Genomic DNA, 15,760 nt, shown 5'->3' on the forward strand with positions numbered 1-15,760 from the left:
TTTTGACTGCTTGATTTCCCAAACATAACACTGCAACTGAAATCTTAAATCAACTAGATTTTTTTGAGAGTTTAAGTTTAAAAATAAAGAAGAAAAGCAAGAATGCAGTATAATTACAATCTGGAGGCTTTTGGTTTCCCAACTAGATTAGATTTTGCAAGCTATGCTTACAAATTCCTTTAGGATTCAGACAGTAAAGTCTAAATTTCCCTAAACGATGAATCTGAGATTTAAGTTTGGTCACTGTAAAGAAGTTTTTATAAACTAACTTGTCCTTAATCTAACCCCATCTGATTTTAAGTAAGTAAAGGAGGATGGATTTGGAATTTGACATTTTCAAGAGCAATAGACTTAATTTTGAGCTTGCTATCATACAATGCTTTAATCCAATCTAGCAGTGTTACGAACTTATTATTTCCTTAGAATCTCACAGAGTAACTTAAGATTTGGACTGTAATCTATTGTGATATGCACTGTAAAAACACAGTATAGCTCATGCTCTAAAAACAATTAAAAACTGACAAAAATACTGTCTGCATTCTGTCTGATAACCAGTTTTACTTCCAGACAGCTCATAATATGTATCATTAATTAAAACATTTCAAACCTTTGAGTATTCATAATTATTTTGTGCAAAAATTATCCTATCTAAGAATAAATGCATCCTCACAGTCAGTATGCTTAAATAATTAAGCAGACATATACCTATACTAGCACTTACATAATCCCAAGTGTAACTAGATAAATAAAATCCCTTGCCATAAAATCCATTTGGAACATGATTATTATGTGAAGTATTTTAAAGAACCACTGATAGTTTTCTGCAGCAGTGATCATATTTAGGGTCTTTAGAAAGTAACTAGCTGTAAAATTCCTTAAGTCAAGCAGATGAAAAGAAACACTTTTATTACCTTTTGTTTGCTTTATATCACTAGGTAGGAACGTTTAGTATTAACATTATACCACAGTTATATAGTCCACATTTTCCTTACCAAAGATGGTGGGGTTTTGTGGACCACAAATACCACTGATAGGTCAGTAAACCTTTAAGTGCAGGGAGCAATAATTTCACAAAATAAAAACATCCAGCGGTAGGATGATACTTACGACTTTCTAATGTGGTTTCAGATAGATTTCCAGTAGCTTTTAATGAAAAAAAAAAAAACCTTCTGTTTCCTGTTTAAAATTGAAGGACTATAACAGGACTATAAGCAGTATTACTGTAAAATATGCACTTTTTTTGATGTAAGAATTCCGCCCCCCCCCCCCCCCCCCCCAAAAAATACTGAATTTCATGTATGGCCATGAATAGTAAAATTAATTAGACAGAGTGAAACATGTAACAAAGGTATCTTCCTAAACACTTACAGAAAATGTATCTGCAACAACAGTCTGGCATAAACTCAAACCAAACTACAAATGACAATTAGAGGTTTCTGAAGTGAATTTTTCTTGTATACTGGTGACTTGAAATTCTCGAGAACAAAACAGCTGTTACACTTTAGCCAACCTAAGAGTGGGTCATTGCTTCCTTCATGAGCTGAAGCTTTCAGAAATTAGAGGACTAAGCGTGCAGCAATACATTCTGTTGTACTTTTGTAACTTGGGGACATAATGAATTATTGCATACTGCAGAGATTGTGCACATAGGCCACCAGTTATCATTTATTATGATGACAGCCATCTGTTACATTATATTATGCAAAATCGTGACCTTCAGCTCTTGACAAATTATCATCCAGCCTTCAAAGGGACACGTTTTAGCTCTTGACAAATGCTATACATGAAAATGTATACATGAGCTGTGTGGAAGGATCTGGGGGTTCTAACTGACAAGCAGCTGAACATGAGCCGGCAGTGTGCCCAGGTCGCCAAGAAAGCCAACGGCATCCTGGCTTGTATTAGAAATAGTGTGACCAGCAGAAGCAGGGAGGTGATAGTCCCCCTACACTCTGCACTGGTGAGGCCACACCTGGAGTATTGTGTCCAGTTTTGGGCACCTCAATACAAAAGAGATATCAAGGTGCTGGAGCGAGTGCACAGGAAGGCAACGAAGCTGGTGAAGGGCCTGGAGAACAAATCCTATGAGGAGCGATTGAAGGAGCTGGGACTGTTCAGTTTGAGGAGGAGAAGGCTGAGGGGAGACCTCATCACTCTCTACAGCTACCTGAAAGGACATTGTAGAGAGGTTGGTGCTGGTCTCTTCTCACAGGTGATTAGTGACAGAACAAGGGGGAACGGCTTTAAACTGCAAGAGGGGAGGTTTAGACTGGACATTAGGAAAAAATTTTTCACAGAAAGAGTGGTCAGACAGTGGAATAGGCTGCGCAGGGAGGTGGTGGAGTCCCCATCCCTGGATGTGTTTAAGGGTGGTTTAGATGAGATGTTGGTGGATATGGTGTAGGGGAGAACTTGTAGAGTAGGGCTGATGGTTGGACTCGATGATCCCAAAGGTCTTTTCTAACCTGAATCATTCTGTGATTCTATGAAAATATAACACAACCTGATCCATGCTTCTGAGAAAATGAATTCCTAACCTGCAATGATACCTCCTGCTTACACTTCCCAAACAGTAATACCGCCCTGCCAAATAACAGAAAAATAAACCAGTAAGAATATTAGCTATGTGGTGACTGAGAAATGCAGTTTCATTATGAGATTTTTTGCATTTTCACTGTAGTTTTAAGAAGTAGACGTCTTGCAACCTAAATTCTGTCAATTCAAATAAGCATCAATATGGTGATGAATTATTCAACAATAATAAAAAAATTGAGCAACTTACCCACACAATTCCTTCCAGAAGAATCAGGCTCATAGCCACTGTTACAGTTACAACGATAGCTGCCACGTAAGTTTTCACAAATTCCATTGGTGCAAATATCAGGATCCAATGCACACTCATTAATATCTGTATTAATCAACACAGAAGATAACCAGATACTGAAAGATATGAAAAACCTGATCCTGTGATAGATGTGGACAACATCTGACTCAATGGATGTTGGGGCTGTCATTCACAGCAAGGGTATAGCAAGGGTGCAGCCAGAAGGCTGAAAGAAGTGATTATCCCCCTCTATTTGACACTAGTGAAGCCGAGCCTGGAATACTGTGTCCAGTTTTGGGCCACTTCATGAGGTTCACATGGGTCCACTCCTCAAGCCTGTCAAGATCCCTCTGGATGGCATCTCCTGCCTCTAGTGAACCAACTGCACCACTCAGCTTAGTGTCACTGGCAAACTTGCTGAAGGTGCACTCAACTCCTCTATCTGTGCCACTGATGAAGACATTCAACAGTGTTGGTCTCAATATGGACTCGTGAGGAATACCACTTGTTACTGGTTTTCTCTTGGACATTGATTCGTTAACTGTAACTCTGCACATATCATCTAGTAATTCCTTATCTATCTAACAGTCCATCCATCAACACATCTATCTCCAATTCAGTGAACAGAGAAGAACGTTGTGGGGGACAGTACCAAAGGCCTTAAGGAAGTCAAGGTAGATGATATAAGTAGCTCTTCCCTTGTTCACCGATGCAGTCACTATCGTAGAAGGACACTAGATTAGTCAGGCATGATTTTCCCTTGGTGAAGCCATGTTTGCTATCTCTAATCACCTCTCTCTTCCATATTTTGACATAAATTCCAGGAGGATCTGCTCCATGATCATATTGCACGCTGAAGTAAGGCTGATCGGTCAGTAGTTCCCACAGTCCTCCTTTCTACCCTTTTTAAAAAATTGGTATGATATTCCCTTTTCTCTAGTCACTGGGGACTTTGACTGCCATTTTTCAAATATGACGGAGAGTGGCTTAGCAACTACATCTGCCAGTTCCCTCAGGACCCTGGGATGCATCTTGTCAGGTCACATGGACTTATGTATGTTCTGGTTCCTCAGGTGGTCTTGATCCTGATCGTCTCCTGGGACAGAAGGAACTTTGTTCCTTCCCCCAGTCCCTGCCTTCATGTTAGAGACTTGAGAAATATAGTAAGAGTGATTACCACTAAAAACTCAGGAAAATAAATTGTTGAGTACCTCAGCCTTCTCCACGTCAGTTGTCACTAGTTCTCCTGTCTTATTTGTCGTGTTTGTGTGTGTCCGTGTACAGTTTCTTGTAATCTTCCTTTTCTGACCAATGTCCTGTAGAACTCTGCCTTCCTTGCCAAACTCAGCTCCAACTGAGCCCTAGCTTTCCCGATCCCATCCCTACACACCTGGGCATCCTCTCTGTATTCTTCCCTGGATGCATGTCCTTGGTTTGACTGCCTAAGCATTTCTTCCTTACACTTTAGTTTGACCAGGAGGTCCTTACTGAGCCACGCTTGTCTTCTGCCTTTCTTGTCTCATTTCTTACATGTGGGAATTGAGAGCTCTTGCGATCTATAGAAAATGTCCTTAAAGAGCTGCCAGATCTGTTCTGCTTCTTTATCCCTGAGGACAGTTTCCCAAGGGGGTCCCATGCACTAATTTGTTAAACAACTGAAAGTCTGCTCTCCTGAAATTCAGGGTCCTGGCTTTACTCTTCACCTGGCCCATATTCCTCAAGATCATGAGTTCTACCAGCACATGATCACTGCAGCCCATGCTGCTGTCAGTCTTGACCTCATTAATTAGTTCATCTGTATTGGTAAGGAACAGGTCCAGTAACACTTCTCCTCTGGTTAGGCTATCACCTGAATAAAGAAATTATCCTCAGTGCGCTCCAAGAGTCTCCTGGACTACATACAGCTTGCTTTGCTCTTTTCCAGCAGATGTCAGGGTGACTGAAGTTCCCTAGCAGGATCAGTGCCTGATGTATGAGAAGAGGCTAAGGGCACTGAACTTGTTTAGCCAGCAAGAGCGAAGATGAGAGGAACATCTATTAGAAGTTCTCTGGTCTTAATAAACAGTTACAGAGAAGGTGGAGCCAGACTCTTCTTTGAGGTACACAGTGACAGGGCAAGAGACAGCAGTTACAAATTACAGCAGGGAAAATTTTACCTAAACACCAGGAAAACAATTCTTCCCCATGAGAGTGGTTAAGCACTAGAGCAAGCTGCCCAGAGAGCCTACAGGAACTCCATCCTTGGAGATTTTCTGAACTCCACTGGGCCTTGAGGAATCTTATCCAACTTTGAAGTCACCCCTGCTCTAGCAGAAGGTTAGGTTGGATGACCTCCAGATATCCTTTCCAACCTAAATCATTAGGGAACTACATGTTTGTAAGAATACCTGGATGCAAAATATCTAGCCTGTGTACTCAGTGCCTGTGGTTTAAGGATGTAGGTAAGAAGTTATAAAATATTAGGTAACAGAAATACTTTTCCTAATACAGAACTAATGCATAGGTCAACACCACAGCATACTCAGTCTTACAGGAATTATAGCACTTGTTGGAAATTTAAATTTTTTCTCAGATCAACAAAATAGGATGATGAATGAGGTATATTCCCCGAATTTACAGTCCCATATAGAATTTCTGCTGTAGCTGGAAAATTCCAAAATATTCATAGGAACCGTAAGAATAGGAACAGGCTAGTTTAATGTTTTTTGCCTCTGAGGAAAAGAGGGTTTTTCAATATTAAGTTATTTCTTCCCATACGGTAAACCCATTACTTTAAATAGTTCCCTTTCCAAAAAAAGAACAGTAGGGGTGCTGGCCTAGCTGTGACTTCATAAAAAGCTTGTTTTATACTGCTCAACTTTTTGTAAAGGACATTTCCTCTTTAATCATAGTGCAGTTTAGATCATAATTTACACATACTCTGATATGCATTTGGAAAAATCATGCTATGCCTGGATTAAACTCAAAGCTATGACACATTTGAAAATTTCATAAGAAAGCATGAATTAGCATATTATTTCAGCTTTATGTTTTCTTCTGACTAATGAGTTTTCTGTAGTTTACTAAACTTGTTTGCATCTTGGGGACTGTACTGGGTCTGGCTGAGCCGGAATTGGTTTTCCCCTGTAGCAGCCCTCCTGGTGCTGTGTTTTATGTTGGGAGCTGGCAGGGTGTTGATAGCACACTGGTGTTGTGGCTACTGCTGAGTGGTGCTTACACAGCACCAAGGCTCTTTCCGACATTTCCCCCTTGCAGTGGGATGGGGTGGGCAAGATCTTGGGAGGGGACACAACCAGGACAGCTGACCCGAACTGACCAAAGGGATATTCCAGACCATATGACGTCTGCTCAGTATAAAGCTGGGAGAAAGGAGGAAGGGGGGGGGGGGGTGTCACCCTTGGTCCTCCGAGGCAACCACTACCCGTATTGGAGCCCTGCTTCCTGAGAAGGCCCGACATCGCCTGTTCATGGGAAGTAGACAATAAATCTGTTTTCTTTTTTGCTTCCGCGTGTGGACCTTTGCTTTGCTGTGCTTATATTAAAACTGCTTTTGTTTTTTTCCTATCTTATTTTCTTTGCCCTCTTTGCCCTGTTGAGAAAAAAGGGGGAAGGGGGTGGGGGGAAGTGATAGACCAACTTGGTGGGTACCTGGCATTTAGCCTAGGTCAAGCCACCACAGGGACAAACCACACAATTTCATGACCCTTTCTCTCCTTATCAAATTAATGATTTCAGAAGCTCCAGACCTTCCTGTTACTTTTTATACTGAACCAGGCTGCAAAATCTCTGTCCTCACCTATGTTCAGATTTCTTTCACATTGAGTCATGAAGGTTTTGTGCTTGCTAATCACAAGAGGAATGAGAGGAGTAGGGATGTGGTGATGAACTACATAGTTTGTTAATTAAGACTGCATCAACTAAAAGTCAAATAAAATCTCTACGACAAGAGCTTCACTGATAAAGTGAATTCCCACTCACCCTCGATAAAATGAGGAACACAACAGAATTTTTATTAGGGATTGAATGTAGGATCAGTATTCCTCTCCTTTAGGAAATGGAATTGCAAACAAAGTCCCTTGGTATAAGCAGTGATAGGAGTAACAGCAAGAAAATTGTCTGCAAGGTCACAAGATGTACAGAAAATACTAGCATTTTTTTAATAAACCTACACAAAGAGGGACTTTAGCTGATACGTGAACTCTGGAGAGATCATACAGTTCGCAGAGATCACAACTGGTTTTATGTTTTTACTGACAAATGGTATTTTCCATAGATACAAAAGAACATCTAACCTCCCTACCAGACTATGGGCAAATTCTCGTGGTAGGATGCTGTTTGTACACCAATATTAGAGTATACTGACATTATTTCTTCATGAAATTTAGAGATTCTTCAAATGGACTTTGTATAATTCACTGAAAAGAAAACTGAGAGAATTTACAAACTTTATGGATTTCAAATTACTTTTAAGTTTGGCAACATGTTAAACAATGAGCTCACAGAGAAGAGAAAAACTATGCATACACACTTACAGTACTGAACAGAAAAAGAATTTATTTTATTACAGTACTATTTTAAAAAGTTATGTAGGCTATTACTAAGTATAATGATCAGAGAGTCTCATTCTGTTCCTGCTGAACTGGAGTTTTAATGCTGACAAGGATAAAAGCTATACAAACTAAATGCCTGGAAACATTAAATGTACAGTATCTGCTTTAATTTGGCTGCAACTTTATTAACTCATCAGGAACCTACCTAGCAATAAATCACAATATTGTGTTCCACCATTCCTTCTTCAACCCACTCTACTTATTTGGCAGTTGCAGCACGTGTCACCCCTACTTCAGGCCTATCTCAGCTATTGGTTTTAAAAATCCTTCTCTCTGTGGTACTCAAAACAGGAGCTGGAGCTTCATAATTCCCAGTACTAAATGCAAGTGCTCACTTTCAGGACTTTTTTTAGGAGCATCTTTTTTCACAAGCTCCCTTCCAACTTTAGCTCACCAGAGAAACAATCCCTCTGTGGAAATGGTCCATGTAGTGAACACTGGATCTGGTGTAAAAAACTGCTGTATTATTATCCCAGCTGACTGATTATCAACTGCAAATGCAAGTGGCTCCTGTCATTCCCCAAATGAGGGAGAACTGTCTTATGCCTATTCTAAAAAAAATAAATTATAGGTCAAACCTTTAAAATGGATGACCTCTTTTTTCTTTCAGGGTCAGGTAAAATCCAATATTGTAGAGAATTAATTCTGGTGTTTTCTTTAGGCAACATTCAATTATTATACTTTGATAATGAAAACACTAAAATCAACACATTAATCTTGAGGCAAAAAACTCCACTCTAGTATGTTCACAAAAAATATAACTCTATTTTTTTTTAACCTTGAATCATATACATTAAAGAAAATGTGCAACATACCTCGTCCATCCACAGTAATACCTATTCCACTGCTACACAGGCCATGGAATTCAGCTACTCAATTGAAGCAAGAGATGTGGGGGAAAAAACAAAATGTTATTTCCAGTTTTTCATCTTTTTAATCCTAAACCAAATCAACCTGAACTTTTTTCAAAATAATTTTTCTACAGTGTAACTAATAAAATGCCAATGTTCACATGAAATAACTGTTTATCAATAATATAGCTAAATACATCAAGGAGCATTCCACCCTGAACTTTCAAATATATACAAAAATGAAATTTGATAACAAGAATTAAACACTCAAGCGATTTCATTGTAGTCTTGACAGTACTGTCTCCTTAAGTTACTGATTTCAACCATAATGCCAGTTTTACTCCATTTCTTCTAAGTAGTTTTGTGTTATCTCAGAAAATGACCCTAAATGGAAATGCTGTCCAAGATATATCCTTTCAGTTCAGGAGAGGTTTTTTAATCAATCCCCCCGGTTTATTCTGAAAACTGATTCTTATAAAATGAAATACAAATTTCTAAAATTAACATGGGCTGCTCTTAAACTGGATTGATTCGATTAGGAAATTTACAGATTCATCAGAGAACTCTGCCTGTTCTCTTTAAAGTACCATCACTTATAGCCACACCTAAATCAGGAACGCAACTTCATCCGTAGCATACTCACGTTCTTCGTCTTGAATTTTGCACAGTCTGGTCAGCTCTGGAACTAGGTTCACCTCAAATGTTACAATGCATAAGCCCACAAACACTCAACATAAAACACCAGACGGTTTTTCTTTAAAGGAGAAACCATTTCCAGAATCAGTGTACAACTCTATTCAGTACCCTATTCACTTCTCTTTAAGGCATGAAATAAATGAACAACCTGATCTGAACAACATTTTTTAAGTCTGTATGTTCACTGTAGTAGTCAAACAAACACAAAATTTTACCTGAGTTTTTAGCAGGGCAGGGGTGACATGGCTCTCCAAAACCATAGTCAGGATTGGCACAGCAACATTCAGACTTTGTCACAGCACCAGGGAAAGGACGGACACACGCTCCTTTTTTGATGCCTCCATAGCATGTGCTACGCATATGAGTATCTAAGAGAGTGCAAGCAAAGAAATAAATAAATTCCTTAGGCTGAGAATGAAATGTATGCATACTATCTCAATGAGAGCTTAAAAAAAAAAAAATTTTGTTCCAACAAAATTGTTACATTGGCTACATCTGCATTGCTCTGCTACAATAATCCTTATAGCATCAAGGACAATTTTCAAAATGGTTAGCTCCTGGACCTCTCTCCAGAGCACTTTAAAACCACCTAAACTAGCATACTCAGAGCAAATTTAAAAGCACTCCATAGGACCAACAAAGATGACCACACACCAGAGCAGCTATGTAAATCCATGAACACATATCTCAGTAAGAAACACAGAATGGCTTGAATCAGCATGTGGTGACTAATTTTTTCCTTCGAGCAGTACTACAACCGTAACCTAGACACACGGATCTCTTATTTACTTCCAAAATGGTTCCTGATGTAGGATAAGTCACCAGCAGTCCAGGGCTGATAATATGGGCGTCACCTGTTTCTGAAGGAGGAGCACAGCCTCCTACTGTATTTACAAATTTTGAACAGAATTGCAATTTCAGCAGATGTTCAGACCAGCATTTATGTGACATGGCTATCTTAACAGGTTTATACATAAGATGGCACCAGTGCTGGATTAGGGTCAGGATATCAAAGAGGTCCCAATACCTAGCTAGCAACAGCAGTTTAGCAATTCTTACTCGTGACTAGGTAGTGGGGAAAGTGGCACTACTGCCTAGAACATAAATCTCTGGAGGTTTGTGACTGAAAAGCCACCATGTAAATTACAGTGCCATCCCTTGGGAGAGGGCTGGAAAACACGGCCAGGACAAACCACCACTTATTACACAACAGATACCTAGAAGATCTCCAACCTCAAAAATCATGCTGTAAGAGACAGCAAAAAAATTATACGGGACAGCCACACAGCTCCAGAACTCACCATATGCATACTACCCGTCTTGCAGCTGATTCAGTCATATAAATCAATTTGACTGACTTGTCCAGTAAGATGTAGTAAGACATATCTTCCAAGGCAGGCCTTCAGCCCTACTTTTGCAGATATAACCACCTGCTATACTTACCCAAGAACTATGAGAATGTCTCTCAGACTGCTTTTTAAGTATTTTGTTGCTTTGGGTTTTTTTGCCTTTTTTTTAAAGCTGTTTTGGGGTTTTGTTGCTTTGGTTTTTTGGTCATTCCAGGGCTAGATGCCTGTTTCATACTTGCTTACAGGATAATATTGGAGATGTCATTGGACAGCCCACCTGAGTGTGTGGTTGAGAACTGCAGGATACAGATGGAGTAAACAGCCTTTAGTTTTCACTCCTATACTTTTACAGACACTTGTTGGTGCCACAGAAATATCCTATGTTTTAGGCATCTTTATGGACCAGGCCAGAACATGGCCTTAATTTATGCTCCTTGTCAATCTCTCATTAAAACTACCATACACTGTGGCCTGGACATGAGCCTGGCTGCACCCAGAAACTGAGTAGGGTCTCAGGGAATCCAGACAGTTACCTACTTAAAAAATTACCCCAAAACAACATAGAAAAGTTGCATGAAAAATCTTACAGTGGATGTTCAATATCCTGTGTCAATCCAAATAGGAACTGGCAATTCCTTATGTGTTCTGCCTGCTCCTTGAGTGTTGTAAGCTGGCTCCTATGAAACAGAATTGCCTGTACACAAATGTTTTCTCTTGCTTTTGGTATCGCATGGAACAGATAGTTCTGGAGCACAGCTAAATGTAGCCCCTATTTCAGGGTTTATTTCTTGCCAAGAGTCTAGGCGAAGCCAGCACAATTTGCTTGCACTTAACAGCAGGAAAAGATTACTATGCTTGACAACAATCAATAATTTTTGCAAAGGAAATGTTTGTTCATGTACTCTGCAAAACAGTTGCATTACATCCTTTCCCTTGACCTCTGACACGTCCAGATGCCACTCTGCCATGAATAAAGGGGCTTCAATCATTGCCCTGTCACAAAAGGGAAGGCTTCCCCCTAGCTATGTGGCTGGGCAAGAATGGAGAAGAAATTCAAGGGAAGGAAATGGCACTGAGGGAAACTGCAGGGGGAGAAATGGTTGGAAAGTGTGAAAGAAATACTCTGTAGAAAGGTCTTCAAAGATGAGAAGTGTGTGAAGCAGCTGGAGAAAGCTACAGATGTACTGAGCAACTGCTCTGTGTAAGAAAAGAGCAAGTACATAAACCAATGTTTTTATAGAAGCAGCACAGGGAACCTGGGGATGATTGCCTAACTAGTTACAGGAGAACAGTCTTATCTACACAGTCAGTGATTCACAAAGCTTGTGCAGGATGAAGAACCAAGCTGGCTTCTCCAGAACCAAAATAGCCATCATATGACAGGAAGAATGTCCTCCCTGGGCTGTGCTTCCCATGCTGATAGCAAGGCTGAGAAGGACAGGCACTGTGCTTTGTCCGTGGCTTAGTTGCTGTAGGCACCTCACCAAGTTCTGGTTCCCCATGTCACGACACTTCTGAGTGTGCACCTTAATGATGAACCTGCGCTGCTCCCCATGTATAGTTTGATCAGCCTTTGGCTACTAATTTCAGAACACTGGAGAACTTACTTTATGCCATGAATCAGAGTTTAGCATTGGTGCTGCTGTAACTGTGCACCTGTTTATAAGAAACTCAACTGTATCCCAGGGAACAGCATTTTTAGACTCTTAAATTTTGTGGTGTAGCACTTCAACATCTGCAAACGTTATCTGTGGTTAAGGCCAGGTGGACCAGTGGTTGACCTATTCTCAGTGAAAGTCACTGCACCCATCCAGGTTCCTTAGAAGGTCAAATCACGCAATTCTCATGACAAGCACTTTGAGGTATGGTTCTGTAAAATAACCAGGGTAAAATAAAACTTAGTTATTTTGTCCTCATGGCTATAGCTTTGAGCAGAGACGTGAACTGCAGACTGAATTATAATTAGAAGTGTCTCAGCAGAGAACAAACAACATTGCACAAAGCTATAGCCATAGCTCAGTACAAGTTCTGAGGTGATACAGAAACACAAACACACACAAAAAAAAAAAAATCCAACATGGAGCTGCAGTTAGAAGTATAGCCAAACCTGAAATGCTAGTTTGGCTCTGAGTATTTATCTAACATTTCTAAGCATTTGTTCTCCCTTGTGGTATTTTTTTCCAAACTTGTATAACTGTTTTAATCCACAATTGTTTTGTGTTTGACTCGGCCATACTTATTAATACTCAAAAAAAGGTGATTTATTCTATGAGTAGTCCCACCAGAATCAATGGCACTATTCAGAAGTAAAAAACAGCCCAAAGTATGAGTATGAGAATCTGACTATAGGCTCTTTGATTTTATCTTTTTGCTAATTGCCTAGCACATTTATGGGGATACTGTTATTTATTAACTTTCAGACTACAAATATTCTTCTAGCAGCAGAATGTCTGAAAAGTATTATTCAGTTCATGCAATATAAGGGACAGAATAGTCCAACAGAGAATTCCTGTAGTTAACACACCATGTGTATGTATATATAAACATATATATACATACACACACACACATAAAATTCTGAACAGCAGATTGGCTTGGAAATTCCATTCTAAAGGTCATGTATGAGGATAGTTTTGTTATGCAATGTTTGAAATTTCCTATGTTACTTTATGACTGGAATAATTACATCATCTTTTTAAGATGAATTTTCCAAATAAATCATGATTCTGCCTTATGGTTTTTGTCATATTAATGATAGTTCCTGTTGAAAATTTAAGGATTTATGGTAAATCTTAAGGCTATGTGACATGTGGAGCTGAATATTTTCAAATAAAAAATAGCATTCACAGCTGATGGTGAACTTGTGAAGCCTTTAGCTGCTAGAACTGTGATGGCATTAGGTAAATGAAAGCACAGAAAATTGAGCACTGCTTTGATTATTTGCAGCTGTATCACTGACAGGGGTAAAGATGAGGCCAACTTGGACCACAAAAAAGGTACTGAACAGCTTGTACTCAAATCTGGTTTTGCTGCTGTGCCACTAAGCAGTGAAATTCCTATATTAAAAGGAGTATATCAAGCCTCTTCTTACTGTTTTATCTTTTCATGGCTTTTCTCCAAATGTTTAATAAACCAGAAGAAAACAACTTGGCTACTACACAGGAGAGAACAAGCCTTGCTTTTGTTGGTTCAATCTTTCGTACAGTTTTGCTTACTAAAAAATCTCATTTATTTAAAACAACAAATATTTGGATTCCAACTGAGAGACTGAGAAAGTGTTTTGGCTTTTTATTAGCCTATTTTTTAAGCAATTCTGAGGTTTTTCCATGCATTTTTTAAACTGACGTGGTGGCAGAAAGGGCCAGCCTGCACAGGCACTTGATAGGAATACTTGCACTAGGCTTTATTTTAAAGAATGATGAAGTTCTGCACATTTTAAAATTTTATTTTAAATGAATTGATAATAGCAATGTAGGATGTAGTATCTCACATCCCTCTGTTGCCAGATAACCTCCAAACACAGTGATGAAGGCTGTCTTTTCTTTATGTGGACACATGCAGATAAGACATATATGCATCCATCAGCAAGAACAGTCATTACACCGATTAATATATACGACTATTGCAGAGCTAAGCCAACGGTCTCCTCTCTGCCTTTACTGCTTCATCAACCTGTCAAACATCATGACACAACCAGCTGGCCTGATCTAATACCAGCTCAAATAGCAGTCCACTAATCAGCAGCATCTAGCACACAAGGCCACATACCAAAAATGAAGCTAATGTGATGGTGCCAGAGGTGCGCTTTTCACTCAAGGAGGCACCGTTCCAGGCACATTTGCTTGCTGAAGCTTAATGTCATGCCTGTCCACTAACTGAGTCTTGGGTAACCAATATGCCTGACGTTAGATACATTCATGAGCTAGGAGAGAAGAAACTTACAAGGACAGAGAACTGATATTCTGATGGTATCAGAATGATGGTATCTCCTGTGGATTAAATTGGTTTAAGCCACTTTGCAGTATCGCAGTCCCTAGTGCATGTAGTCCCATCACTCCCAGAAATTTTTGTAAAATGTATATTCCTCTCCACCTCTTTCATCAGCAATCAGTAGAAAACAAGTAATATCTCTTGCCCCCTACCCTTTTTTATGCTTCATCAGGTTGAAAATGCTCCATTTTTCTCTGGTGAGCTCCCTGAAGCTATGCTAGAGCTCCTGGTGGAGTTGCGTGAAGAATCTCTAAACTGTTACGCAGCAACATTTGAAGGGATAAAAGGCTGCAGTTCCAATTATATGACAAAAGATTATTCATCAGCAGACTAGAAAGGCTATGCTTCAAAACCAAAAAGAGATGCCAGGAAGAGTAAATAGTGTAAATTTAATTTATAGGAATAACAGGTAAACAAGAGGTGGTGCCACTCTGATTCCACAGAGGAATTTAAGCTTCTTGACTTTTAACACTAGGTTTATGGGATAGCACAATGCAAGATTTCCTAGTAATTCTTAATAAGGATATCCTAGTTCACAGAAACAAGTCTATCTGGTTTTCACTATTTCTCCTGCTAGAGCTTCTTCTTTATTAACACTATGGTACAGAGAGAAAGAAATGAAAAGGGGAATGTGACAATATCAGTGTTGCAACCTGTTGTATGTACCTGTTTTAGTGATCTGGAGCGAATGATACACAACTGAATGTAAGTACCAATATACACACATATACACGCACATACATGAATAAAGACACATAGCAGAACAAAAGAAGAATACTCCAGATTTATCCTAGAACAGATCCTCTGTAGTTTGATGTCAACATTATCTAGAAGGATGCCATTTGATGTATTTCTTTAATCTGACAACCTGATAATTCCACTTGCTTTTCAATGAAAAGAAAATATCTCACTTACCTACACACACACGACCATCAACTCCAACAGTCAAGCCAGGTGGACACTCACATCGAAAGGATCCTTCAGTATTTATGCAGTGACCATTCATGCAAATTCCTGATGTCTGACATTCATCAATATCTATCAGGAGGCAACACAATTCAACAATCTATTAGCCGTTTTTAAGCAAGATTAAAATCAATATTTTTAGAACATTACCAAATGACTTTATGATAGAGATGAATCATCAATATATCCTTGTTCTGTTTCAAATAAAAATCTCATCTTGGAATTACACTAAATAATCAAAATTTAAGCTGTGCATTAAAAAAAACCCCAAACAAACCCAACCCAGAAAAACTCTAGGATTAGAGGCACTTCAGATTCTACATTAAGCAAAATTAGTAATAAATTTTCCCCTTTGTCAATCCCATGATACTATAATTTTGTTTTAAACTGTGGTTAAGGAAGCACCAATCAATCACAGAATATCCATATGACAGTAAATCTTAATTTTGAAGAACTTTTCACTGATCATCAATT

At 39.2% G+C, this 15,760-nt stretch overlaps 1 protein-coding gene across 1 annotated transcript in view; it reads right to left on the reverse strand.

Annotated features, from left to right (window-relative positions):
* FBN2 (fibrillin 2) overlaps positions 1-15,760 on the reverse strand; it is a 175,823-nt gene that overhangs the window by 84,690 nt on the left and 75,373 nt on the right. Inside the window, exons 15-18 of the mRNA XM_074811874.1 lie at positions 15,236-15,358; positions 9,197-9,349; positions 8,250-8,303; positions 2,783-2,908 (exon numbers count right to left, since the gene is read on the reverse strand). Of these exons, the coding sequence (XP_074667975.1) occupies positions 2,783-2,908; positions 8,250-8,303; positions 9,197-9,349; positions 15,236-15,358 (456 nt within the window). The remainder of the gene's footprint in view (positions 1-2,782; positions 2,909-8,249; positions 8,304-9,196; positions 9,350-15,235; positions 15,359-15,760) is intronic.

This window comes from Strix aluco, chromosome Z (genome assembly GCF_031877795.1).
Source record: "Strix aluco isolate bStrAlu1 chromosome Z, bStrAlu1.hap1, whole genome shotgun sequence".
NCBI classification, from domain to species: domain Eukaryota; kingdom Metazoa; phylum Chordata; class Aves; order Strigiformes; family Strigidae; genus Strix; species Strix aluco.